This window comes from Solanum pennellii, chromosome 1 (genome assembly GCF_001406875.1).
Source record: "Solanum pennellii chromosome 1, SPENNV200".
NCBI classification, from domain to species: Eukaryota; Viridiplantae; Streptophyta; class Magnoliopsida; order Solanales; family Solanaceae; genus Solanum; species Solanum pennellii.
Window position 1 is genome coordinate 100765565 of NC_028637.1, and position 27391 is coordinate 100792955.

The 27391-nt window shown below is 33.7% G+C and overlaps 3 protein-coding genes across 12 annotated transcripts; 2 read left to right on the plus strand and 1 right to left on the minus strand.

Moving 5' to 3' along the window:
• Positions 1 to 2800: 2800 nt before the first annotated feature.
• Positions 2801 to 7447, minus strand: LOC107009973 (calmodulin-binding protein 60 C). 2 transcript variants are annotated; one of them, XM_015209269.2, is made up of 9 exons: positions 7037 to 7447; positions 6688 to 6808; positions 6526 to 6601; positions 5882 to 5922; positions 5259 to 5746; positions 4856 to 5016; positions 4561 to 4758; positions 4309 to 4477; positions 2801 to 3704 (listed from the first exon to the last, which is right to left on the minus strand). In XM_015209269.2, exons 2-9 carry the CDS (start codon positions 6774 to 6776, stop codon positions 3277 to 3279), a joined length of 1650 nt encoding a protein of 549 aa, XP_015064755.1. In that variant the 5' UTR covers positions 6777 to 6808; positions 7037 to 7447; the 3' UTR covers positions 2801 to 3276. The 2 variants fall into 2 exon arrangements, with proteins under 2 accessions (XP_015064755.1, XP_027773286.1); XM_027917485.1 differs by lacking the exon at positions 7037 to 7447 and having other exon boundaries at positions 6526 to 6600; positions 6686 to 6814.
• Positions 7448 to 14600: 7153 nt separating this feature from the next.
• LOC107008402 (protein TRIGALACTOSYLDIACYLGLYCEROL 1, chloroplastic) lies at positions 14601 to 19551 on the plus strand. Of its 2 annotated transcripts, none has more exons than XM_015207425.2 (4): positions 14601 to 14967; positions 17877 to 17984; positions 18185 to 19034; positions 19205 to 19551. In XM_015207425.2, exons 2-4 carry the CDS (start codon positions 17938 to 17940, stop codon positions 19391 to 19393), a joined length of 1086 nt encoding a protein of 361 aa, XP_015062911.1. In that variant the 5' UTR covers positions 14601 to 14967; positions 17877 to 17937; the 3' UTR covers positions 19394 to 19551. The 2 variants fall into 2 exon arrangements, with proteins under 2 accessions (XP_015062911.1, XP_015062910.1); XM_015207424.2 differs by having other exon boundaries at positions 14602 to 14967; positions 18185 to 19103; positions 19274 to 19551.
• Positions 19552 to 19675: 124 nt separating this feature from the next.
• On the plus strand, positions 19676 to 26123 carry LOC107008512 (putative exopolyphosphatase). Of its 8 annotated transcripts, none has more exons than XM_027917490.1 (7): positions 19679 to 20965; positions 21069 to 21242; positions 22901 to 23022; positions 23089 to 23176; positions 23487 to 23606; positions 25389 to 25487; positions 25622 to 26123. In XM_027917490.1, exons 1-7 carry the CDS (start codon positions 19832 to 19834, stop codon positions 25661 to 25663), a joined length of 1779 nt encoding a protein of 592 aa, XP_027773291.1. In that variant the 5' UTR covers positions 19679 to 19831; the 3' UTR covers positions 25664 to 26123. The 8 variants fall into 8 exon arrangements, 6 of the variants coding, with proteins under 6 accessions (XP_027773297.1, XP_027773288.1, XP_027773291.1 ...); XM_015207580.2 differs by having other exon boundaries at positions 19680 to 20965; positions 22985 to 23022; XM_015207581.2 differs by having other exon boundaries at positions 19683 to 20965; positions 22981 to 23022; positions 23096 to 23176.
• The last annotated feature ends 1268 nt before the right edge of the window (positions 26124 to 27391 follow it).

Below are 27391 nucleotides of genomic sequence, written 5' to 3' on the forward strand. Positions count from 1 at the left end.
TAAGCACATATAGTAACATTTTACAATATAACATTAATATCACTTCAATTCACATAGCAATGAAACTCTCCTATCAAAGGTGATTCTAAGACTCACTTGAGGGAGTTATGAAGCGACCGCTCATACAATCCCTTCACACACATCAAAGAGATCCTTTACATTATCTAAGATAAATTTATTGTTATTTCATTATTTAGACTACCTACCTAAAATTACTCCAAAACTCACCTAAGTAAGACATGAAGAGACCGACCATACACCCTCTCTAAGCCTATCTAAGCAATCCTTAAAGTTACTCTAGATAATTACTATTTCATTCTCATACCTTTTCTTAAGTCATTATGTTCAATAGAATATTTAAGAGACTTTTCACTGATTACGGACTTTCACATAATGGTCTGGGAGAAGACCTAGGGAACCTACATTCGACCATCATCAAAGCCTACTTATGCAATGTCTAGATAGCGTCTTATTCCACTACCTAAACTTCATAGAACTTATCCAACGCTAGCATGTATCCCACATGATGGGAATAGGCAATAACCAACATAGATCATACTAGCTAGGCATGGAATCCGGAGTCAAATCCTACTCCGATGGAGGGTGTTCCACTTGATAAGGGTAAAACTAGGACACAACCCATGTAGGCACATTGTTAAGGAATATTAAGGGTTTCTTTGTACTCTAGTCTCATCTCAACTAGAGCTACTCCCCAAGTATACTCATTCGGTTCTAGTCTTAGTTCTGATATAGTAATTCAATAAAGGAGCATATGAAGAGGTATCATATCTTAGTCATAACCAAATCATAATACACCTTATCAAAGAGGGTCCACTAAGGCTACCTACAATGGTTACTATGATAGTTCAGTGACATTCCTAAGGATGATTTCATGTCGTTCCAGCAAACCAACCCTAAGTCCATCATTCACACGAGAACGACACCATTACGACTTTCAACTTCAAGAATATCATAACCTTCTTTCTAAAAGGTTCCACATAAATGACCTGCTTAACCTTATTCTAGATTATATTCCATCATACATATACATTCATGACAAAGGTGTTTTATCCTTCTAAGTCAAGGTTCCATATACATATTCTTCATGTACCAAGTAAGGGACACATTTCTATAGAATCATACTTGCTAGTCACCCTACACATTTCTATAGAATTATCAACATAATTCATCATAATGTTCATGTAGTCAACTAGGAAGATTCACACTTCAACATCAAGTGTACACATATAAGGCATCAATACAACCTATCATGACCACCTATATTCAATTAGAAAAACACACACTTGCCTTATAGATACACATAACTCATATAGACCTTCACAATGATAACATATCAAAGATATAACATGATAATATCATAATTCATAAGGTAATGCTGCTGAGGACACATCATTCACAAGTATAGCACATAAACACCGCCACCATAAGTGGATCATACCAAACATCGCAATTGAAACACCTATATAACACAATATAGAGAAGGTTAGGTCAACATATCACCATTTCAATCTTAACAACTACAATCCATAGTCAATTCAACTAATCTAATACACCAAGTGTCTTACCAATAACCATAGTCACCAATTCAATCCGATAATCACAATATACAATGATCCAACATGATCTAATATAAAAATTATCAAATTAAGACAACCTATATAAAATTCTAACATAAGAATTCAATATAATTGAGACATGATCAAATCACCCATAAAATAATCAAAATAATAGCCCTATACAATCTTCATAAGAATTCAATATAATTGAGACATGATCAAATCACCCATAAAATAATCAAAATAAGGAAATCATGATTGCATGGCTTCATGGAGTTTTTGATCCAAAATTATCAAATTAATATTAATTCAATCATAATTCATTGATCAAAAACATTTTATGCAAGAACCCATGGCTAGAATTGAAAACAGAAGAATTCATCTTTTTTTATCATCTTTGAAAACCATTGAAATTGACTCCTTGAAGAAAGAAGATTAAGGATGAAAACCATACCTTAATTGTGAAGAAAATCCCACTAAATTGATGGAGCAAAACTTGGAAAATCAGTCATTTTTCTTTGAGCTTCAAATCTTCATCAATGGAGATGTTTGGAGAGAAGAGATGGAAAGGTTTTGTTTTGGACTTGACAGTTTTGATTTGAATGGTGAATTGGGGTTTAAATAGGCTTAATAACCGCCTATAACTAGTACCCAGAATACCCAAAAGACCCCTGAACTTATAGGACCTTTCAACCAAGTCAAACTCAACCTAAATTTCTGAAATTATCATCGGGAAACAAGTCTGCAAGACGAAGCTGATCCCGCGTGATTTTTGAAAATAAATTTCGAAACAGTAGAGTTTGTCTTGTGTCCGCGACGTAGAGAAAATTTTGGCTATTGGTGGACCAATTCCACGACGCGGACTGGTTCTCTCAATTCCTAATTTGTTGCTGCCTTGGGCAGCTTGCTCGCTCAAGGCTTGGTCATCTTCAAGGACCCTTTGGTTAGTCCTTGGGGTGTTTTGCCCGGACGTTTCCAACCCAAATATACTCGCACACATGTTAGGATCCTCTCACATCAATTTGAACCAAAACGAACACGTAAAATATGAAAAGGCACACCTAAATGTACAAACACATCTCAAGGCATATCTTTCGAACGTCATGTACAACCAAGCTACAAAGATTTCCGACAAGCATGTACAACTATATATTTATATATCATTAAGTGTAATGACCGAAGAAAAATGTACAATAGAGCCAGATAAGTTCCAAGAATACTGCTGACAACATATGACATAGAATCTCTTAATTTATAAACTAATAATTAAGGTAATAATATTACTTCCTGTACAAGCACCATTTATTACATCTGATGCAGAAAAACACAAGAAAACTACTAGTACTATTTACTAAAGGAGTAGCACTAAACTCCTCCAAGGACGATGACATTTGCGGTAGCATAATATTTGATATCTTGCTACTGTTTCTGCAAGAAAATTTATCCTACATGCACCTTCATCCTGACAAAAACCTTACTATATGTACAATTTACTCACATATATACGATGGATGCTATATGTAATGGACATATAAATATATTTATGTTTTAAAATACCAAAGAGTTCAAAGAATAGGCTGAGAGATGGAGGTGAAGTTTGCTGGTTATATCTCGAACAAACTTCAGATATCTACTTGTAAAAGCCTCTCGAACAAACTTCAGATATCTACTTGTAAAAGCCTTTCCAATCTTCAAATAGCTATTTTCGCTTAACCAATGTTTTCCATTTCAGAACAGCACAGATTGTGCACCATATGGCTCTAGGATTTCCACGTCTTGTGATGTGAAAGCCAATATTAGGAGACACCGGCTGAACACTTGAACTCGCTAACAATTCATTCCCTTGCCACACTGGTGTCTCAAACTGATAATTGTTGTTGGGAGGTAGATAATCGGTCATCCCTAGTGAATCCAATGAACCATTGGAACCCCAATCATAATCACCAGGGTAGATACTGGAGCAAGGTTCACCAACCAAGAAACTGCTTGCCAAGGTCGAATTAAATGCTTGTATTCCATGAAAGCTTTCAGGCATGGACACTGCAGTTGGACTATCCTGTTGAGCTGTGTAGGCTAGCGGTGATGAAATTGTGGCATGATCAGAGTTGCTCTGGAACTCCACTTGACCTGCAGACACATTTCCTTAGTCATAAAATCAGTACTCAGGCAAAAAAGAGGAATAACAAAAAGTTTGGTCCAAAGAGCCTTTCCAAGAGGAACTACTGCCTGGAATGGTATGGTAAGTATATGCAGGTCTTTAAGTTATATGACTCCCTCTGTTTCAATTTGTTTTGTCTTTAGTTTATGTCTCTTTACTTCCGTGGCAACTCTTTAATTTCAACTTTCCACATAGCATGTTTAAAACCACATGATTAAAGGACATTTTGGTACATTCAACATATTTCTAATTTAATACCACAAGATCTAAAAGTCTTCTTTGGTTTTTTGAACTCCGTGCCAAGTCAAAACCAGAAAATCAAATTGAAATGGAGGGAGTACTATTCAGATGGTTTAGACACTCAAAGAAGTTCAATTTTAGCTCCAAAGAAGTGAAAATATTTTCAAGAACACAACTAAGTTATGCAGAATCAGACGTATAAAAGCATACTCTCGCCATAACCTCCACAACCCAGGACAAAAAGATTTAAAGAAACACACAATAAAAGAAAATGGAAAAATAAATGGTAAAAAGAGGCATATGACCTGCAGAAGAAGATTTGATGGTTCATACCTTGTTCATCTGAGTAGTTCATATTCTGTTGGCTTGAACTAGGAATATGAGTAAGGCCATTCTGCAGATTAGATGTAAGGATTGCTTGGCCAATCAAAGAATGGTCCTCAAGGGGAGCTAGACAATTCAAATTTTTATAAACACCACGCTTAAAGTCTTCCACCATCCGCTGGCAGTTATAAGAATATCATCAGCTTCTTAACTCTTACAGTAAGTAAACAAATGAATATCTATGTGGGATAGAGTACGGACCTTCTGAAATACATCTAATTTGTCAATGGACTGGAAATTTTGTCCATCAAGAATTGCACCTACAAGCTCATAGATGCAGTTGAACAGAAGTACAATACTTTCTCCAGCGTTGTATACGTACCACTCGCTGTTGTCTAACGGACAAGTGCTCACGTGTTCAGTTATTTTCTCCCATATGTTGTTCCCACAAGCCAGCATCTATAATTTAGATGACACCAAAAACAAACTTTATATAAATAAAGGCCGACCTTCAGACGAAAGACAACATTCTAAATGTAATTAAGGATGACCTTACCTTACGTAAAAGAGATGGGTCAGTGACAAACAGCCGTAGGAACTCTTTCACACATGATATTCCTTCCTTACTCAACCGTTTGTGTGATGCACCATCTTTGGCGATCTTTTTCAACCGCCAGATTTCATCATCCAAAGTGGGAGGGTAATGCTTCTTATAAGCTAAACCAAAGGAATAAGAAAATAAAACAATGTCAGTACGATATATTACATCAAAATAATATGCGCAAAGACTGGAAATCAGTTGTACTACGAGCTACATCTCAACAAAATGGATATTGAAATCCGCATGAGGAAAGTAGAAGTGGATAATATAGCAAACCGAAACAAACTGTCCTCTTCTTCCGCTTTGCAGGGTGTTATTAACAGGTTAATGGAGATAAGGGCAGGTAAAAAGAACTTACCCTCCCCACGATGATCTCTCACAGTAAAGGGCTTGCTAACTCCTTCTCTGACCCTAAATTCACCAGAACGGTTATTTAATTTCACTCCCAACCTAAAGGTCCTGCTCTTTATCCAGCTTGAATTGTCAGTGAAGCTGAGATCACCCAGATATCCCACACCATCCCTTAGCTGAATGATTAAATCTCCAGTCAATAATGGACGTTTTCCTTCTCTTGCACGAATAACCATTTTGCTGAACTCTTCCTCACTCCAGTCTTCTAGATCGCTGGGATTAAATTCCCCATTAAGCACAACCACATCTACTTTTGCCGAAGATAACGGTCCAGATGTTATTCTCTGATTGGAACTAGCATCATACAAGAGAACTTTAATGGGCCTATTTTCCATGGATAATTTACTGCCCGTGAAAAGGGAAGAAGGAAATACATCATCAAAAAGTAACTGAATATCCCTAGATTTAGAAGTCTCGTCATCATTAAGTGAGGATCTGCAACAACCAAAAGAAATCCCTTTGTAAATCATTTTATACCAATATCAACAAACACATTCATGCTGATGCTTAGAGAATATTTATTTAATAGTTAAGAAAACAACATAATTCCTCATTGTGCAAAGAACTGACCTCAGGGTAGATTGAAGTGTTCGCTCAATCTCTTCACGCACCTATCACCATTTAAGAAAACCAAGGATGATAAACATGGAAATTTTAGCACAAGACAAATCAAAGTAAAATTAAATCAAACAAAATAACCCTTGTCTCTGTCCAATAGTAATTGAACAAGGACTAAATCATATATCACTAATAACACAATTCGATAACAATCCTCCAATCAAGATCAATCAGATGCAAGGAAAGATCACCTAGATGGAGAAGTAAATGATGAAGAAAAGGAATCTTCCGAGATACACACTACAGATATTCAATGGCTGGCAAAACGGATTAAGAAAAGGTAAAGAACACTTCGGATAGCAAGCAAACTGAGAAAACCTTGTAACTTATCAATATGCAGACAAAACTTACAGAAATGGAAAACGCAACTTGATGTTAACAAATGTGAAGATATCTTGTCAAATGTCAAGGAAGTCTAGGCTTTAACCTGATAATCACTAACCAAATAAACTTTTCCAATCAAAAAAGGCTCATGAGGTTTTCAAAATTTAACGAATTCTGTCCCTTTGCACGATCTTGAAGACTAAATTGTATTTCTCCTACAAACAGAAAGATACAATACTAGTATTTTTCTTGCTTAGTGAGTAGAATCTTACCCAGCTTCGGATTAAGGGTTCTAGCTTTCGTGCAAGTTCTTGTGGAGAAGAGTAACTCCTTAACCCTGAAAAAAACCTGTGAAAAAAAAACACCAATCAGAACAATGCAACCCAAAATTCACAAAAAAAACAGAGGAAAGACAGAAACTTTAATCAACATACGCATTAGAAGGATGTTGGCGCTTAGATTCCCTAGGTGGAAACTCAGAGTTTTCATCACTATCCTGATTGATATTCCGTTTCAGTACCATCAAAGTCCAATTTGGGAGTGATACCAATAGTCCTGCACAATTTGATAGAAGGTAACGTTCAACTGCTAACAGCTAGTCTTATATAGAAAAATAATGACCCCCAAATTAGCAGGAAACAGGTAGGAAGCTTCATATATTTCCAATTAATTTATATTGTCAAACACAAAGGGTGTGTAGTTCTCTTAGACATTAGCACAAACACATTGTGGGTGCTATGTGTGGTTGTGTTTATTATTCAAAATTCAAACTGAAAGACTTACTTGTTTAAGTCAATGTCGTCTTCTGCATTAAAGGAAGAGAATCTTGAATAAAATATTGTTGCTTTTTCTGATTAATCAAATCCACGACTTGGAACAATGGGGCTTTCAAGATTTGAAGTAGAAAAATCCAAGAAAATAACCGGAATTAGTAGATTACCTACCGCGTGAACTCAGAAAAATATAAGGAAAGTTCAGTCACAGAGAATATAAAGAATCTAATCAACCCAAACTTTGTGGAACTGCGGCTAGACACATAATCACTGCACGCGTATTTGCGACTCCTCCTTATATATTACTCCGTCCAATAGTTATTCACTTTATAAAATCAAATATATTTTGATTTTATGGGTTTTATCAATTTAATTGAATTGCAAACGGAGAAAAGGAACGTAGAGACTCGGGTTGGGGCCGCAACTAATTAAGAGAGTCATTTCATTTAGGACGAGGCAAAATGGAAGAGCATGGATGGTTAGGTGTCCGAATGATATTTATTATTTTAGTACTAATCGCATATATTGGAATGAGATGGAATAGAATAGAAAGAAAAGCTTGTATTAATTTTTAATTTACTCTTATGATTAATTGTAATTAAATCTCTATTATATTTTTTAAAAATATATATTAATTATATTCAAAAAGTTGATGTATAATATTGCTCTTTGTTTATAAGTTTTCAATAGTGAACAAGTATTGTTGGACAGAAAAAATAGTTGCTCATTTTGTTAAGATATAATGGAGATATTGGTGTCATAAATAAAAAAAGTACTATTGTACAAGTAAAAATGAAAAAATATGTTAATTTTATTTTGATTTTGTAAATTAACAAGTAGTTGAGATAATAATTTTTAGTAAGATGGATAATTAATGTGACAGTGTGAGAAAAGAAGAGTACTAATTAATATTATGATAAAATAAGGGTATCTAGGTTATAAACCAGTCATATTTTAACGAGAAATTTTTGTAATTACATAAAAAATTTATTTATTTTTGAATTTTTATTTCATGCATCAATTATTATTAATAATCAACCATAAATAAGAAACCCATGATCATACACTAAAAATGCATATTATGCAAGTCTTTCTATATTTGAATTTTGATATAAAACACCATATTTTCTTAAATTTTGAGATTGAAAAATAAGATAAAATCGACGCGTTTGTNTGTAATTACATAAAAAATTTATTTATTTTTGAATTTTTATTTCATGCATCAATTATTATTAATAGTCAACCATAAATAAGAAACCCATGATCATACACTAAAAATGCATATTATGCAAGTCTTTCTATATTTGAATTTTGATATAAAACACCATATTTTCTTAAATTTTGAGATTGAAAAATAAGATAAAATCGACGCGTTTGCTAATGAAGACAACCAAGCAGCGTGAAAGAGTCTAACAAATTTGAATCCTAACAAAAGTCTTTGATGTAAACTATAAAGTAAATAATAATAAAATTTTTTGAAAAAGAAGTATAACAATAAAATCAAAATTTCCACTCCAACGAGGGGGAAAAAATAAAAAAGTACTTAGCAGTACTTAATTAAGTAATAAACACAAAAACTAACGTCAATGACAAGACCGGAGATTGGGATGCTTTGTTTTCTTATAAACTGTAGATTGAAAAAAACAATAACAATAATATCTACCGTATATATAATAAACTCAAGATTGAAAAAAGGTAAAATGGACGAAAAAATCTTTAATCGTGTAGAGATAGAATTGTTCTTTTTAATAGATTCTCAATTTATGAAAAATACATTTTTTTAAAACAGTTTGAAATAGGGGATATAAAAATCAAATCATCAGTAAAAACAACATAACATGAAATAGAAGTAATATACATCGTACAACAGAAAGAATAATAATATCTATAAAATAATAAAATAATCAAAACACATACAAAAAAGGTCATAATCAAAATTCAAAATCGAAATACAAAAAAATATATAAAAAAAGATCCAAGTACAATCATTATTTCTTTTCCGCAAAAATTAGTTGAACACTCAATTATTAATTACTAACCATCTATCATAATCCTCGATTTTGTCCCAGTAGGCTCGTTATGTTTTATCTAACTATTTCATTATAGTGATAAACAAACATATGTGTTGACACAATTAAACCAAGACTGGATTTTTTTCTATTAAAAGCCAAGTGTATCAGCATCATTGTCGACACGACTACACATACACCAAAGACCAATGAAAGGAACTTTGTCATTGTTTAGTTGAAACTTGAAATAAAACTATTGGAAAGAGACATATGCCCTGTTATTTTTGGATTGTGTATTTGTTGAGAACTTTTTCACCAAGCTACTAATAATATTTTCTTGGAAATTCAAGGTTTTGCATAAGTTGTCTTCTCTTTTGTCTGCGTGGAAATATTAACATTGTTTGCTCATATTTGTATCCTCTCTGTTATTAGTTGTTTGTGTATATCTTTTTTAATGGTTCATTTTGATAATTAAGAAAATATATTTGTTATATATTATATTCTCAGTTAATTACTTTGAAAAGACAGAAATTTTTGAAAATCTCAAAATTTTAAATTATTCACTTCATAATTAATATGGATACAATTGGGGACAAAGGGAGTAATAGTAGTACAATCTATTTCTTTTAATTTATATATCATCCTTATTAAAAATAGCAGGTTCTTAATATTTGCCATTTCACAAAATCAATACATAAATTGTATTATTCTTCTTATGTTACCATTGAGAGTTATCACTGTTTGAATTAACTTAAAAGTTGATCAAACCTACTTTTAAATCAAATTTTAACTTTTGGAGTATTTGACATATATAAAAACAAATTAAAATAAGTTAAGAAATATTTGACAAAGTTAAAAATAACTTTAAATAAATTAAAATTGACTTACAATAAATTAAAGACCAAAAATAGGTCTCCCACTACTTGAACTTTTTTTTCATTTTTGGATGATAAGATAATAATATATATAACATTAAGGAGTTACAGAGTTGGGAGACCTAGTGGCCTCTACATTGTTGTCATAGTTGGCTAATATAACTAGATTTCTAAATATGCTAACTTATTATAAGTAGTTCTTAATATTTTTTTAATAGATATTATTCCTTGTCGATCATCCGTGATAAGAGGTATAGTACAATCTGGAGGAGTGGATAGTAATATAACTTCTACAGACGGTGTTAGCTTGGTACCTAGTCTTGACAAAACATCTGCTACCTTGTTTGCTTGTCAGAAGCTATGGCGGACCGGTGAATTTCCCGACCTCTTCATAAGCAACCTGCAAGAGCTATATACTTGAACTTTTTTGACTTAAGAAACTATTTTTTTTTTAAACTCAATCTAAACGAACTCTCGGTTTTGAAAGTATAAATTAACCAACGTAAAAAGAAAAACTAAATAATTAATTTATGTTCACAAATTTATTTAATTAATCAAAATAAATTAATTTATATTTTTTTATTGAAAATTTGATTTGGAAAAATTTTAAATCTTAATGGTAAACTTACCTAATTCACAGTAATATTTTCATTGAGAAGGACACAACCTGTGTTTATGATAGTATTTTGTAACTTCCAAGGAGTTTCTTGTAAATGTAGTGTCGCTGAGAAAAGTCGTGTGTTTTCTTCCTCTTCTTATACTTTTTGACAATTTGATACATGCCGATTGTCGTTAGAAAAATTAAAGACCTTTCTGCAGTGTGAGTGTTGATAGGAAAAAAAAATCACAACAAAAAATAATTTTGAATTTGAAAAATTTAGTGTGCGCAATTTTATTTTTATTTTATAAAGATAGAATTGTTGTGATATCATTTTCAATAGACTTAGCTAAAACGTATAAAAATAAGTATATAAACAAAAATAATACCGAAAAGGTCATGCTGAAAACGAAGAAAATAAATAGGAACAATAAAATAATGCAATATTGATGCAAATAAAACAGTAGGTAATACTAAAATCGAAAAATAAAGTAAAAAATATACTCCCTTTTTTCTATATATATGTCGCTATTTTTTAATTTTGTGTTCCTTAAGAAACTAAGTAAGTTTACTATTGTATTATTATTTAGTGTTCTCTTGAAGTCAAATTTACAATAAATGAATATAAATTAATTTATTTTTATTGACTGAATTGACCAATAAACATGAATTAATCATTCAATTTTTCTATATTGGTTAAAGGCTAATAACTCTCAAGTGTAAAACAGAAAGAATAATGTTACTTATGTACTCCCTCTCTTCCAATAATGTCATTTCACAAGATCAATGCATAGATGACATTATTCTTTCGATTTTATCCTTGGGAATTATTGGTCTTGAATTATGAATTTTATCCTTGGGAGTTATTGGTCTTGAATTATGAATTTGACCAACATATGAAAATTACATGAATTAATGTTCATTGGTCGTTTTATTAATCAAAATAAATTTATCTATATTCATTTATTGAATACTTGACTTCACGAGAATACTAAATAAGAGTACATTGTTAAACTTACGCAGTTTCTTAAATGATGTAAAATCTAATAATGACATATGAATAACAAAGAGAATATTGATTTTGTGAAATGATAAATATTAATAACCATCTACTTTTAATAAAGATAAGATACAACTAAAAACGGACAGAATAATAATAAACAGTACAAAAAATAAAACTTGACAACACTCGTCGGATAAATATAAACAAGATGGATTTATACCGAGCATTTTGGTTTGGAACCATACTTCGTCGAAGAGACAACATGAAACAGAAGCAAAATCTATTTAATTATTTCGGTATAGATGTAATCGACAATTAAAATTAATAATTAGTATTACAAATAAATTTAGGATAATTACCACTTCGTGTTGAGTAATAAGAGTAAAACGTTTCACAAATAAGATTATGATACACCTTGGTGAAAAAAATAAATTAATCAACCACTTTTTCCACTAAACTTTCTAAATTTATTTATTCTAATCTAATAATAGTAGTAATATATTGGTAACTTCTCACAAGATTCTCAAGCCTTTCATTAGAAAACTTTTCGTGCGATTTTTCTACTCACCAGTCCTATGCATGGACTTGTTTTAATTTAATATTTTTGATAAAATTTGAAATATCTCAAGTGTAAAATGTATTGAGTGTATCAGAACCATGTATGATTTTGGATTGTATCTAGTAAAACATGTCACAATAATTTTTATGTAAATAATTTCGTAATTTTTGCAGAAAAGAATATTACCATGTAACTTTTTTACTAGAATATAAAAGCAAATATAACTCTTTTATGAACCCCAAATGAACAAAAGAGATTTGCAAGACTTACTCACTCACGTAATTATAGCGTTTCTTTATTGATTTCTAAATAGAGATCTTTTTTTCTGCCTTTTAGAGTTGATTAAATAAACGATTAATAGTCAGATCAAATAGAATTTACCAGAATCCTATACGATTTTGGATTGTATTTGGTAAAACATGTCACAATAATTTTTATGTAAATAATCTAGTAATTTNTGCCCCCCCCCCCCCCTCCTCCAAATGAACAAAAGAGATTTGCAGGACTTACTCATTCACGTAATTATAACGTTTGTTTATTAATTTTTCAATAGAGATCTTTTTTTCTGTTTACAGAGAACGATTTTAATAGTTAAATCAAATGAATCTATAGTCAAGAAAGAAATTGTCAAGCAAGTAAAATTACATTTGACTTGTCTTATAATCCTCTAAGTTCTGGCAAACATTTATGTTAAATATAACGGTTGATTTCTTGATTTCTTTATCATATTACATATCATCAAGTAAGTGCGATCATTAAATAATTTTAAATTTCTTTATAATAAAATTATAATGATAACAAAAATCTCTATGTTAAAATACATCATAATTTATGTATTTAAAAAGGACAAATTATGAAACATTATTTTTTTTATGAACGAATTATGAAGTAACTTTTTTTTATATATATAATGTCATTGTACTTTTTTTTATCTAATTGTTGCTTTTGGTTTATTTACTATTAGGGTGTTCATGGTTCAATTTGGATTAATTATTAGTTAGGATTAAAAATAAATTAATTTAAAATGATTTTTAAAATTTTAAAATCAAATAAAAATAATCATCAATTTAGATATCATCGGCTTGATTTGATTTTTTTGATTTTTTCGATTTGAAAATAACAAGTTTGTTGATAATATACGCATCTCAATCGACACAAAAACTTCGTACATCAATAATTCACAAATAAGCTATTACACAAACAAAGTCATTCATACATTGTACCAAATTTCAGAAACTAAAAATAAATTCAGTGTTAATAGCACTAAGTTGATTCAATATTTTGGAGATCTCAACATCTCATGAATAGACTTTTTCATAAAATTACACTTTAAATTATTGAGAAATTACTTCTAAAAAACAACAACTAGTATTTCATAATGAAAATCAATAAATTACCATATTCATTAGCTTGAGCTTTAAATTATTCAATATTGTGTTGGAGAATTTTATAAAGATCGGAGGAAGTGTTATCTTTAAAAGTAATGAACATTGAGGGATTTAGACTTAAGGTGTTAATAATGGAAAAATGACCGATCTTCCACCTTTAAGTTCTCTTATTACCATTATTTCCTATTAGTTTTACAAATTTTCAAAATTTATCATTTTCGCCCATTAGATTAATATATCAATGCATTAGATTAATGTATCTCGCGCATCAGATTAATGTATCAGCACATCAGATTAATTTATCTCGCGCATCAGATTAATGTATCAGCGCATCAANTCTTCCACCTTTAAGTTCTCTTATTACCATTATTTCCTATTAGTTTTACAAATTTTCAAAATTTCTCATTTTCGCCCATTAGATTAATATATCAATGCATTAGATTAATGTATCTCGCGCATCAGATTAATGTATCAGCACATCAGATTAATTTATCTCGCGCATCAGATTAATGTATCAGCGCATCAGAGTAATGTATCTCGTGAATCATGTATAAAATGTAATGTATCTTTCTTAACGAGTAACGTATCTCGTGTATCAGATTAATATATCAATGCTTATATTATTGTATCAGTTTGAGGGATTTTTGTAATTATGAACTTACGAGGGATAAATGATAGTTTTACCTTAAAAGTATGTGATTTCTGTCGTTTGCCCTATAATAATTCAACTAAAATTTAAGAGCTGAGCTTCATAAAATAGTTAGATCAAAGACTTAAATTAATTAAAATTTATCAACATATTTTTATTTTATTTATAAATAATTATAAATTTATATATATAACTTCTTAGTTCGATTTTATTATTTTTACGGATAACTTTTAGTAAAATCAGAACCAAATCAAATAATATCGATTTTTCAAAATTTAAAAATAAACCAAATCAGATATCAATTTTTTAACTCAATTTAATTCAAATTGCCATTCAATTTGATTTTATAATCATAACCATAAACAACCCTATTTCCTACTATAATCTGATTGATTTTTTACACCTTGATTTAGTACAGCAGCCGAGTATAATTTAATTAAGCCCTTTCATGTATTAGTAATATAAAAGTTTGCTGTATAGCGTCGCCATTTGTTTGTATTTTTTTTTATTTCTTATTCCAGTTTTGGGATTTTTTATCCTTCGCCACTGATCTCTTCCACTCCATTCATTTTTTCCTGCACTTCTATCTAGGGTTTTTTTTTCTGATTTTTTTAAGTTTATGGTGAAAGTTACAAAATCTCAAACAATAGTCTTGTTTGTTACTTTTTCTCCCTAAAAAATACACCGCCATTATATTTGTAGAGAGAAAGAGAAATCTGGTTAGGTGACTGAACTCTGTTTCTTCGTTTATTTACGGAGTAGTCTATCAAACAGTTCAATTTTTCATATTTACAGCAGTGGATATTCCTATTGAAGCCATTGGTACCAACAACAAAATCTCGCGTTGCGTTGGTGAGAGGGTAGGTTCTTGTTCTACTTGTTTCTTAACTGGTGAACCATGATTTGTTTCATCAATGTCCTTTGCTTTTTTGTTTCCATTTTTTTCTAGTTTTAAACAATGTTCCTTCGTTTTTTCTTGTTGGATTTCTTAATTGTTAGTAGTTCGCTGAAGTGTATAGAGAGAGTTTCGTTAGAATTCTTTCATTGATTGAATTGTATATAAAATTATTCAGCTCTGCTTGAGTTCTTGATAAGTATGTGTTGATGAGTTAACTCATAGTTTAGTTCTTCTTGTTTCTTTTATCCTAGGGATCCAGAAAATGTTGAAGGAAAGTAGAAGTTAGAAGGAAACAAAAATAATATGTTGGAATCATGGTTTCCGCGGTTGGATGATAACAACAGCATACCTAGATTACACCAAGTGGAGTTTGGGGAGGGTAGAGTGTACACAGCCTTATCCCTATGTTAGAGGTAGAGAGTCTATTTCCGATAAATTAGATTGAAACCCGTGTTTACACGTCTACTTACTTACTCCAGTTTCACAATGACTTCTGTTGTTCTTTATGGTTCCTATCAATTGGTGAAGTGAAGGAAGCGGAGGAGGAGTCAAAAAGGGAAAATATAAAAACAGAAAGGCAAAATTACAACTCAACAGGAATTAGGTACGATCGGGAATTTAAGGGAAAGAAAGTTTAGGTACAACTTTGCAAGCTAGGAATAACCATCGGATGATGTCTGGTGAAGAGAATAAAAACAAGAGTGCAGAAGAAATTGAAGTTGTAACTCTTAATCTTGATTATAATTTGCTAATTGTGGGTAATAACAGAAGAAGAGTGAATAAAACTAATGCGAAACTCTCTAAGTTTTGAGCATTTACTGGGGGAGGTGAACGAATGCTTTAGATTTAGAAGCTTACTAGAAAAGTAGTCATATATAAGGGAAATGTAGTTGGAAGGCTTTCAGATGTATTTGGTAATCTTAGGTATTGTTGCATATCAGTGACTGACTGCTACAGTAAAGATGCTTAGGATATTGAAACTTTCACCATTGTATATACAATCTTCGAACTCCTATTTGTCTTATAGAAAAGGAAGAACAATTTTTTCTTCATTGGATGCATTGGGTAGGAGGTCAGCATGAATCTATAAATACTTATTTCCCTTTGTTTTTTTAGCTTGTCATAAATCATCTTGTAATTGAGCAAAGGGATCATTCTACATACTCCTATAGATTGTCGTTTTGAATGATAAAGGTAGTAGTTTCTTATTTTTAAAAAAAACTAAAATTGTCGTAACTTGTTCTACAGAACTTATACAAGTGAAATTCAGCACATTTGCCTAATATTTAACCATTAGGTTTGAGCGAACTCTTCCATGTCAGCATTAAGAGAAAGGACAATGTAGTCCATACTATGTACTTTCAACATTGCCAGTAGAAACTACAACAACGTACCCAGTGGAATCGGACTATGTGGGGTGGGGAGGGTAGAGTGTACGTAGACCAGGTAGAGAGGCTGTTCCTGAAAGACCTCAGCTCAATCGCATCAAACTCAAGGAAAGGAAGAAGATTGCCTTTAGAAACTGTTTTATCATTTGTCCTGCGTTTACCATAAGTCTTTCTTTCATTTCCAATATTTATACAAATCCTACATTGTCTTTAGACATAATAACCAGTTACTATTAATGATTTAACCTTAGATACATTGATCTAGTTAACTTTACTTTTTTGATAAAAAAATCTCTTATGTTGCAACTTACAAGATTACAGTATTATAGTCTTGCAAATGCTGGAATTCCAGAAGTTGCTACAGTTGAAAATAGAGAGATTTACCTCAATAGTCGACTGGTTTCATTGCCAAGGAAATTATGTGATTTTTTTTTCTGTTTATTGTTCTAATGGTAACTTGTTTCACTTTTGTACAAGGGAAGTCCATGAAATTTATGAATTAATGGTGTAAATAGTTTGCATCTACTTGATACCTGTAATGAAACATTTATTTCATTTTAAAAAAGTAAAAGTTTATGAATTAATGGTATGAAGTAGGGGGGGTTTTGGAATGGAAGGGGTTAAGAACTGCAGGATTTGGTATCAGATTCATCGTCTGGGAACTGGGAAGGATCTGGATTCTGTCTGGGCTTTTCTCTTGCTTAGTTGTCTTTTTTACCCTCAATTTTCCCCTCATTTTTGTTTTAGTAGTTTACAGTTGACTATCTAGTATTTTGTTATCCAAATATTTAAAGGAAGAAAAGCTTTTCTGGTAACCAATGATTAATGGAATGGAAAAACCTTCAGGCGTGATGTGGTGAGGAGCACAAGGAGCATCTTCTAGGATGCGAAAATATGTGCTTCACTATGATGTGGTGAGGAGCTTAAGGAGCACCTTCTAGGGTGCGAAAAGATGTGCTTCACTATAAATATGGGGACTGAGGTGGTATGAGGGACGTCTACTAGTATATATACTTTCTTATATGCTTTCTTTCTGTTAAGATTGATGAATATGCCTTCAAAGGGCACTTAAAAGTTACCCATTAGCTTATCATGTCATTTTATTCTGACCATCTTTAGTGTGGGTATTTATATACCTGTAAAGGTTGTGGAGTGCCATAAAATTAGTAGAGGGGCAAAGTGCGAAAAGCTTACCTGAACCTAGTGCACTTTGTCAGGGTCAGGGAGGGTTTCTGTTCATGGATACAATGTTACTGATGACATATAAGAAGATACTTGCTCGACTCTGTAAGTTTCTGATGAGAAAAAAGAAAATACTTGCTCAACTCTGTAGTTCTGATGTGTCAGATTTCTACATCAAATGTCTTAAATGTCACAGATACCATCTGTTTGCTTTGTTGCAAATCTCTTACATAATATATGTTCTCCTTGAGGTTGAGATTCTACATTAGGAATGATTTTCACTTCTTTTTTCTTATAGCAGGTCTTCTTCTTGTGCTGAGAAGGACATAAAAGACCGATATTTCACGTAATCTAAGACCAACATGCAAGCAGCTTCTCATTGCTATCCTCTTGTTCACTTTTCTGGAAGGTCTCTCTCTTTGCCTCTTGGGTTGCGTTTATACATTAATTAAAAGTGTATATGTACTTGCAATGTTCTGTATATAATATATATGCATTACATGTAACTTGATATTCAACTTCTGTTTAACATGCATGGGTTCTGAAGTCGATTCCTAAAAAATACTGAGCCACTTAGATTGACTCATATTAGTTTTTCATGAATTGCAGAGGCAGGTATAGTAAGGTGAGTAATCACTCAAGTGTAAAAATTTTGAGCTTGAATTGGCTTCCCCAGAAATTTGACTTTGATCAAGGAGCTCAGATCCAGAAGATTCTAAAATCTTCCAAACTGAAAAGGTTCTGTGTGATTCCTAACTCTAATGATGGTTATCCAAGTCTCTCTGTTTCTGAAGAGGACACAACTGCATCTAAAAAAGACACATCTACAATGGAAGAATGGGAATTTGGAGGAGAAACGTTCTTGAGTAAGTGGTCACCTCCCAGGTACTTATGGAGGGGATTATCAGTTCTTATTTTGGCAGGACAGGTTATTATTAGGATTATAAAGGGTAAAATCCACTGGAAGAATACTTTTCAACAGTTGGAAAGAGTTGGACCCAAGTCAGTTGGTGTCTGTTTGTTAACTGCAGCTTTTGTTGGCATGGCCTTCACTATCCAATTTGTTAGAGAATTCACTAGATTAGGGTTAAATAGATCCGTTGGTGGAGTGCTGGCCCTTGCCTTTTCAAGAGAGTTAAGTCCAGTTGTCACATCAATTGTAGTTGCCGGGCGTATCGGTAGTGCATTTGCTGCAGAACTGGGCACCATGCAGGTGTCTGAGCAGACAGATACGTTGAGAGTTCTCGGTGCAAATCCTGTTGATTATTTGGTGACACCAAGAGTGATTGCTTCCTGCATTGCCTTACCGTTTTTGACCCTAATGTGCTTTACAGTTGGAATGGCATCCAGCGCCCTGTTAGCTGACGGTGTTTATGGAATTAGCATAAACATAATATTGGATTCTGCTCAGAGAGCTCTCAAGTCATGGGACCTTATCAGTGCGATGATTAAGTCACAGGTTTTTGGTGCAATTATATCCATCATAAGCTGTGCTTGGGGAGTCACCACACTGGGAGGTGCTAAAGGGGTTGGAGAGTCNTTTATGGAATTAGCATAAACATAATATTGGATTCTGCTCAGAGAGCTCTCAAGTCATGGGACCTAATCAGTGCGATGATTAAGTCACAGGTTTTTGGTGCAATTATATCCATCATAAGCTGTGCTTGGGGAGTCACCACACTGGGAGGTGCTAAAGGGGTTGGAGAGTCTACAACTTCAGCTGTAGTTTTATCTCTTGTTGGCATATTCGTAGCGGACTTTGCTCTCTCATATTGTTTCTTCCAGGGTGCTGGTGACTCCCTGAAGAACTGTATGTGACATTTCTTATGTATTCCATTTTTTAAAGTTCCACAATATGTTAAAAGTTTATTGTTTTCTACCAAAATGAAATATGTTAAGGAGTATAAACTCTTAATTTAAACCAATAGTGCGAATTCTAAATCAATTAGAATTTGGTACCTGTTATTGTTCTTTAATTTGTTTATACATAAGTTTTGTAACCAAAGAAATATAAAAAGTTGGTTTTCTAATTTTAGTTAAGCGTAAGTTCTCTATTTACTATAATACTCCTTCTATGGATGATATTGTGTTACTACTGTTTTGAATGAATACAGACGTGGAGTATTATTTTACACATCAATAATAAGAGGATGAAGTATAGCAAGTTAAAAAAATAATTCAAAAAAATTTAAAAGTAAAAGCAATCGTAAAGAAGCAATTTACTCAAGAAACCATCCACAGTCGTCGCCGGAATAGATGTCGGCCAATCTCCCAATTCTTCCCGACGCAATCTCAATTCCCGCCAGAAATGGCACCAGTGAGAACCTCTTCGCCGCCGTAGACATCGGTACCAACTCCTTCAAGCTCCTCGTAGTTCGCGCCGACCCTTCCACCGGCCGCTTCCTCACCGTCGATCGGTTCAAGGAAAGAGTCCTCCTCGGCCTTGATACTAACACCACCACTACCTCCGCCATTATCTCCAACGCCTCTCTGCTACGCGCCACCACAGCACTTCGAAAGTTTCAGAAGCTTCTCCAGTCCCATCGCGTTCCTTCCTCCCATTCTCGCCTCGTAGCTACTTCTGCTGTTCGAGAAGCTTCCAATCGATCACAATTCCTTCAAACGATTGATGAAACCCTAGGTCTGCAAATTGATGTACTCTCCGGTCTCGAAGAGGCCCGCCTTATATACAAAGGTATACTTCAGTTCCATCCTGTTCATGACCGTACAGTTCTCACAATTGACATAGGAGGTGGCTCTACAGAGTTTGTAATTGGCAAAGAGGAGCAGATTTTGTTCTCTATTTCACTAGCATTGGGACATGTCACTTTAACTCAAAAATTTCCCGAAGTTACAGAAATGCGGGAACATATTAAGGTTATAATCCGTGCGTCGGGCTTAAATGAGAAGGTTAAGCATTATAATATTGATAAAGTGATTGGTTCATCAGGGACAATTAAGAATATTGAAAAGGCGATTTTCCGTGGCTATGCAAGCAATATGGAGGGAAATGTGGGCATATCTGAGGGAAGTAGGAGGGATTGGAGTTTTACAACGGACGAATTGAAGGGCTTAGTGGAGAGGTTGAGTGAGGAAGAGAGAAGAATTGGAGGGAAGGTTCGAACGCAGGGCTTCTTCAAGAAGAGGTCAGCATTTATTGTGGCAGGGGCAGTTTTATTGGAGGAAATATTTGAGGACCTTAAGATTGAAGAGATGGAGGTTTCTGGGTATGCATTAGGTGAGGGTGTGATTGCAGAGAAGTTAGGGGAGGTTTTCGATAATTATGATCCAAGGGCAAATGCGAGGTGGAGGTCTGTAACGAGGCTCGCCACAAGGTTTAACAACAAGCAACACATGAAATCTGCTGCATTATGCTTTAGTGTTGCCAAGGTATTTGGTAATTCGGAATGGGATGCAATAAGAAGTTCACCATCTCTTGTTCCATATTTTTAGGGTAGAAATATTGTTGACTTTGTTAATGTTCATGATGTAGGAGATGTTTGATGGTTTGAGAAAAGGATATGAATCAGCCAATGGTTCTGATGGATTCTTTGTATCCTTGGAGGATAAAGATCTCGAGTATCTTGAGGCAGCTTGTTTGCTTCAAAAAATCGGTCTTTATGCTGGTAACAAGGGCTATCATAAGCAATCTTACCATATAATAGCGGTATGTATTTATTTCTTAATCCAGGAAGATTCAGATAAATTTCTGTCTCTTTGCATGTTGAGGAGTTTATGTAACAATTGTTTATTTAATGCTGCAAACTAAACTGTCAGAATGATTTATTTGGTGTATTTGTGTATAAAACTTCAGCTTAGTAGCATGACATAATTAAAGCGATGTCATGGCCTGTTTGGTTTATAATTACATAACTGATTTTGGTTTAGAATAGATAGTTGGATAATTTAATAATTAAGTTTCACTAAGATGTTAGTCATTTTACAGAAAAAGCAATCTTAAAACAATAATGGAACTTAATTCTGATTATAGAACTGAATAATTAGAGATGCTGATTAAATTGGGTGATCAAATATAGGCCATAGTTTCTCATGCTAATCATAGATAAGCTGTGAGTTTTAAAAACTTAAAGAGACGTAGAGATGGTGCGGCACTCTGTGTGTGTGTGGTGGTGGTGGAGGGGGGGGGTAGGCCTAGCCCACCAAATTTGACCCACTCGGCAAGCGTTTTCAATTGGGCCTGTGCTGCTGCTTCATTATCTTTTATGTTTTTTCCTTTTTTGCCACTGTTATTTACATATTCAAAACAAGGATGCCTCCATACTAGTTAAGCTTGGTCTCTCTCTTTGTACCTTGGCTTAGTAGTCAAATATTTCTTTTGCAGATATCATCATTCTGGAATTAATTATCCTTGTTAATGTGTTAGCGTACTTTTGTAGGAGTAAGGTTTGCATACACTCTACCCTCCTCAAACTCCACTTTGTGGGATTATACTGAGTATGTTGTTGTAGTTGTTAGAGTTTTAGCCTGGAGTGGTGATTCTTTATTCGTTTCGATAGTCACTACAACAATAATAAATTAGTCATCTAATATGAATCCTTCTTGATGTAGCCAAATGATCTTCTGTTGGGGAAACATAATTTTCAGTATGATTTTCTATTTTTGTAAGTTACAAAAATACAGGCAGACTTATAATTTCCTTAATCAGAGATTAAAAAAAATGTATACTGACATTNGTTGGGGAAACATAATTTTCAGTATGATTTTCTATTTTTGTAAGTTACAAAAATACAGGCAGACATATAATTTCCTTAATCAGAGATTAAAAAAAATGTATACTGACATTAAAAAAAAACAGAGCTGTAACTGAAATATGAAGCATCAAGAAAGCCGAAGTAGAGATAAAGCAATTGAAAGCTAAATTGAAGCATAAATGGATGATTACAAAACTGTAGCATTAATTTTCGCAACCCTAACAGTCCCCATTTTTATTCCCCCCTGTGACAACCCCCTCGGGATCCACATATTCAGGTATTGTCTCTGCCATGGGCGGCCATTCGCTCTTTTAATCCCCTCTTATTGGCATGCAGCCTCAAGGGAGAATCGAACCCGTGACCTATGGCTCCTTTACATCCCTCCCAAGGAGATCGCCTCTTACCAATTGAGCTGCTTGGGAGGGATGTAAAGGAGCCATAGGTCACGGGTTCGANTCACCCCCCCCCCCCCACAAATGTTTTTTAATGTGTCCAGCATAACTACTCCCCACCTTGCACTTGCTCCTCCCTGCCCAAATCCCATCTCTAGAGGTCTTGATATACAGAGGCCTCTGTGATTGATAATGTTTGATGATTATCTATCTGGTTTCAGTTGTATCAGTTCTCTTATGTACCTCGAAATAGTTATTGGGAGCATGTAACTTATTGTGACAAGCTTCACTCTCTGTGTAGAAAGGTGATCATCTGCATGGTTATAATGCCGAAGAGGTTAAGGTATGGTGTCTCCTTTATTTCTCAGAACAACATTCAGAATGTGAAAACTGATGACATCTTCGTCAGCTTCCAGTTAATAGCTCTACTTGTGAGACACCATAGAAAGAAACTTCCCGACTGTGATCATATGGTGCCTGAGGAATTAACAGAAGAGGTATCATATTGTTATTTTTTGTGTGCAATACAAACTAATACTCACCGACTCCATTATTGGTGTGTATCTGGTATGCATGAATTCAGTTTTAGCAAGCTTTTTGTACTTTGGAGGTTCTGCACTAAGTACCACCATCCCTGAATAGATACTTTAAATTTCCAAAATTTCTGAAATGTATTTTGTAGATTTGCACAACATACCGACACACGTCATTAAATTGACATGGATAGGACAAATGAAGATAACATGTCAGCATAGATCAAGAGTTCAAGACTCTTATGTGTGTTTAACTATTATCTTTCTACCTTAGATGACAGGGAAATTCAGAATTCTTTGTGCAATTCTACGTGTATCTGCTGCAGTGGAGAAACTTCAGCTGTTCAACATCCACAATGTGGATTTCTCACATACCTGTGAAGGATATAAATTGGTATTTAACCTTTACATGCATCTATATGTTTCTCTTCCTTATATCTTGGAGCAACCTATGTGATTCCGTTCAGTTGATCTCTTGTGGTATAATTATATTTAACAGGTGTGGATCTAGGGTTTAGTTTCCCCATAAAATGAAACTGGAAAATTGTTCCTTGCTCCACTTGTCTTACCTTTTCCTGTAATACCTCAGCAGTCATTTATCAGTAAAGGCTTCGAATCATTTCTAACAGTGAACGCTTGATATTTGTGGCAATGCAACTATGTTGACCGAAAGCTCCCACCCAGATTGGTACACCATCTCCCTGAGATCGATTTGGATTCTAGCAAGAACGGAATTGGTTGTTCACCTCATGCTCATCCTTACACATCTTAAATTCATCTACTACCTGGCTTTGTGTTCCAGCTCCATTTATCTTCCACAGATGCCTCCTATCATGGAACACGCCTTCCAGACCACTTTTGGTAGATTAAGCAATCTAATCAAAATATGTTCTTGCTTCAGTTCTTCTTGATGGAAAGTAATGTGGATTTTGGGGACCAACATTCAAGGGTCATTTTGCATTATTCCCATATCTGCTCACCCATCTGGACCTTCTAGCCATTTCCCTTTGTAGGAATGTGAACAAGAAATACATTTTCATACAATGGCAGCTACCTCTTTTGTCTGTTTTATTACATCAGAGTTCCAAGCACGCTGTCATTGCCATATTAACATCTCAACATTTCAAACCAGATGTCTAAATATCTTTTTGGGTTTTATCTATTTTTCAATTTCACACACATGACACAACTAAGCTCCTCGGATATCTGTTGGATCCCAGCTTGACCTTCACCCCTGTTTTTGGCCATCTCCTTGTTTCCGGAGTTGGAGGTAAGAAGCGGCTCTTGTCCCTCCACAAAACTTTTCTCTTGAAACTTCTGAGTTTTTCCCGTGAGATCAGATCATTGACGATCTGGGCTTATAACTCCACTTCTTTTCATAACTTGTACAATCTCAGTTTGCATATCCTCCATATCCGTTAATGTTCTGACGAGAATGCACTCTTTTCAATTAATGAGTTCTTCCTTCTTCTACAAGGTTCTTCAAAATTTAATGGAAAAAATTTGACAAATCTACAGGAGCCTATGGGCATCATTGCTAATATCTCATAAAATTTCCCCTCTCCACCCTTTCATACCAACAGACTTTTTCTGAACAGGACAGGCCCTTCTCTCTATTCTTCAATCAGAATGCCATTTTCATGCAATCATCTTTCACATTGCCAAACACTAAGCTTAAGTTACTGGATGTTGGAACTTTCTGCACATGAAATGAGTCACAGGGGACCAGAATAGTAGAGATGATGCCCATCTGAGCTCTTCGTTGTGATGGTGATCTTTAATGACGATTGATAAATTCTCGTCGGTTACAATACTTTTTAGCCTCCTCTTACCCAAGTTCAACTTAGGCTTGGACATTCAGTTTAGATGATTTTGTAAAAATTAACTTGCCTGATTAGCTGTAGCCTCTATGTTTTCATGTAAATCAATTTGAGCTGGGACTAATCTTAGATAATCAGATTGTTTATAGAAGTAAATCCATGCTTCTCATCCTGCCATTCTCTTGGGATGAAACATGCATCAATCTTGTAGCTCATCCTCTCTCTTTTCCTTTTCTTTTTAATTTTTTTTTTTTTGTACTTGTAGCTCATTAGCTAACGGATATATAAGTACTTTTTTTGTACTTTCAAGTTAAAATATTTCCATTGTCATGGCACTTACACCACAAAAGCTGTAGGTACTTAAAGCAGGAAATTTGCCCTTCCCTGGTTATGTGCTGCCATCAGTGAACGACTTCGAGACAGAGCATGTTAAAGAGTTGGAACACTTCAGAATGGTAACGGTTTTGCATTGATGCCATGCTGGTGTACTTTTGCTGCAAGCTATGCAGTCTTAGTTCTCTTTTTTTCATTTTTCGATTGGTGGTCATGCCTGATATTCATTATATCACATGTTATTCATTTTTTTCAGGTGTTCCAGGAAAGATTGTCAATTGCTGTCACTTCATCATAATCTGTAAGAAATGCTAGGAATTGTAAGACGGCTTTTCTGAGTTTGCCAATAAAATGATGGTAAATATTGTATTATGTAAAAGCCATGCTGTAATGCATGTTATATGCACATGCATACAAGCGCACACACTCACACACACACACACAAACACTTCGACTGTTACAAGTGACAGTAAGCAGCATCTCCTTGTTACACAAGAAGCTTATTGGGTAGATCCTTTAAGTATTCTAGCGAATAGTTGCTGAACTTGTTCTCTAGCAAGGCCATTGAAACTTAATGATACATCTTTTATTTTTGCAGTTATTTGATTTCAATGTACTTTTCTTATGTAAAACTAGAAACTTGTCATATGTTATTATACATGTAGAAGTGCAGGCTTCTCCCTCCCATTTTCTTGGTCTGTTATGACAGTTAATTTTTGTTGATTAATAAAGTGAAGAACGATTAATTGTTCAGATTATGAGCTTGGTCTGATTTCCTTCTCAACAGTAAGGTTGTTTTACGTTTTTTTATTTCTTTCCGTTTCATTTCAGTAAAGCTTGATTTGACCCTAAAACAGCAATATCAATTTTGCTGATGCATTTTGCCCTTAGAAGTTTCTTCTACTGGATTGCCTAAATAATTTTGAGTTTTTACCTTTTACCTGTCTTATATTTTCAGGTTATTAAATTGTTGGATAAAGGGCAAGTGAAGCTAGTAAAATATAACAGTCTAATCAGCTTCATGCATTTATGTGTTGTCGCATTGAGTCTAATCAGGTTATTAAATTGTGGGCTAATCTTTCTCGTTTTTGAACTCCAAGAGAAATTCGCATCTGTTATCGTTATTCATTTGTTTGTCCAGCTCTAAACGCCTCACCATTCAAATTGATAAATACCTCAATGATAAGTTTGTAAATTTCAAAACGATTATTCAGTTAGTATTTTTATACAAGTAAAAAAATATCCATGTTGAATAATGTTAAAATCTTTCTTGTGAAAAGGACTACAGAAAATGACAATCAACCAATAGCATTTCCTAGACAAGCAAGAAGGCTCTTGACTTTACGTGAATATGAAAGCCAATATAATTGATCTTTTGTTTGAATTTTTCTAACTCAAAAGTGTCATGCAAAATGCGCCTAAATTAGTTTAAAAGTCACATCAACAGTTCTATTAGTGACATTTGATACTGGAATAAACCCCCAATATGCTTTCAATTGTGGAATAAAATAGCCTTTTCAATTTTGGTAAGGGTACTTCTCTTTCCATGCATAATTAATGAGTATTGATGATCAAACAATTTTGTTGGTAACCTCCAAAGTCACCATCCATAAAATTGTCTCTTTTGCTCCTTTTGTACCTTTGTCCTTTTGGAATGAAAAGATTACGTGAAAAATAATAATAAATTTATGATCATTTGATTTTGAAATTCATTAATTAGGTCGCAAACTAGACAACAGATAAAGATTGTTTTAGACGAGTCTGTTGTGACTAGCTTGACTAAGAAGGTGTTGAGAGAAAATTGATCCTTGAACTCCATTATGAAATAACACATATTGTACCAACTCAGCTATCATTGTGATTGTTGCTTTACATTTAGTAAAAATAGATAATTATTACATCCTTGAAAAAATGAATTATTATTAAATATTGTGAACTTGGGATTTGGATCCCGTCCAGTGGAGATCTTTCTCCGGTGCCTCCAGTAGGCCTTTAAATTTACTTTCTTCCGGTGCCAGTAGGCCTT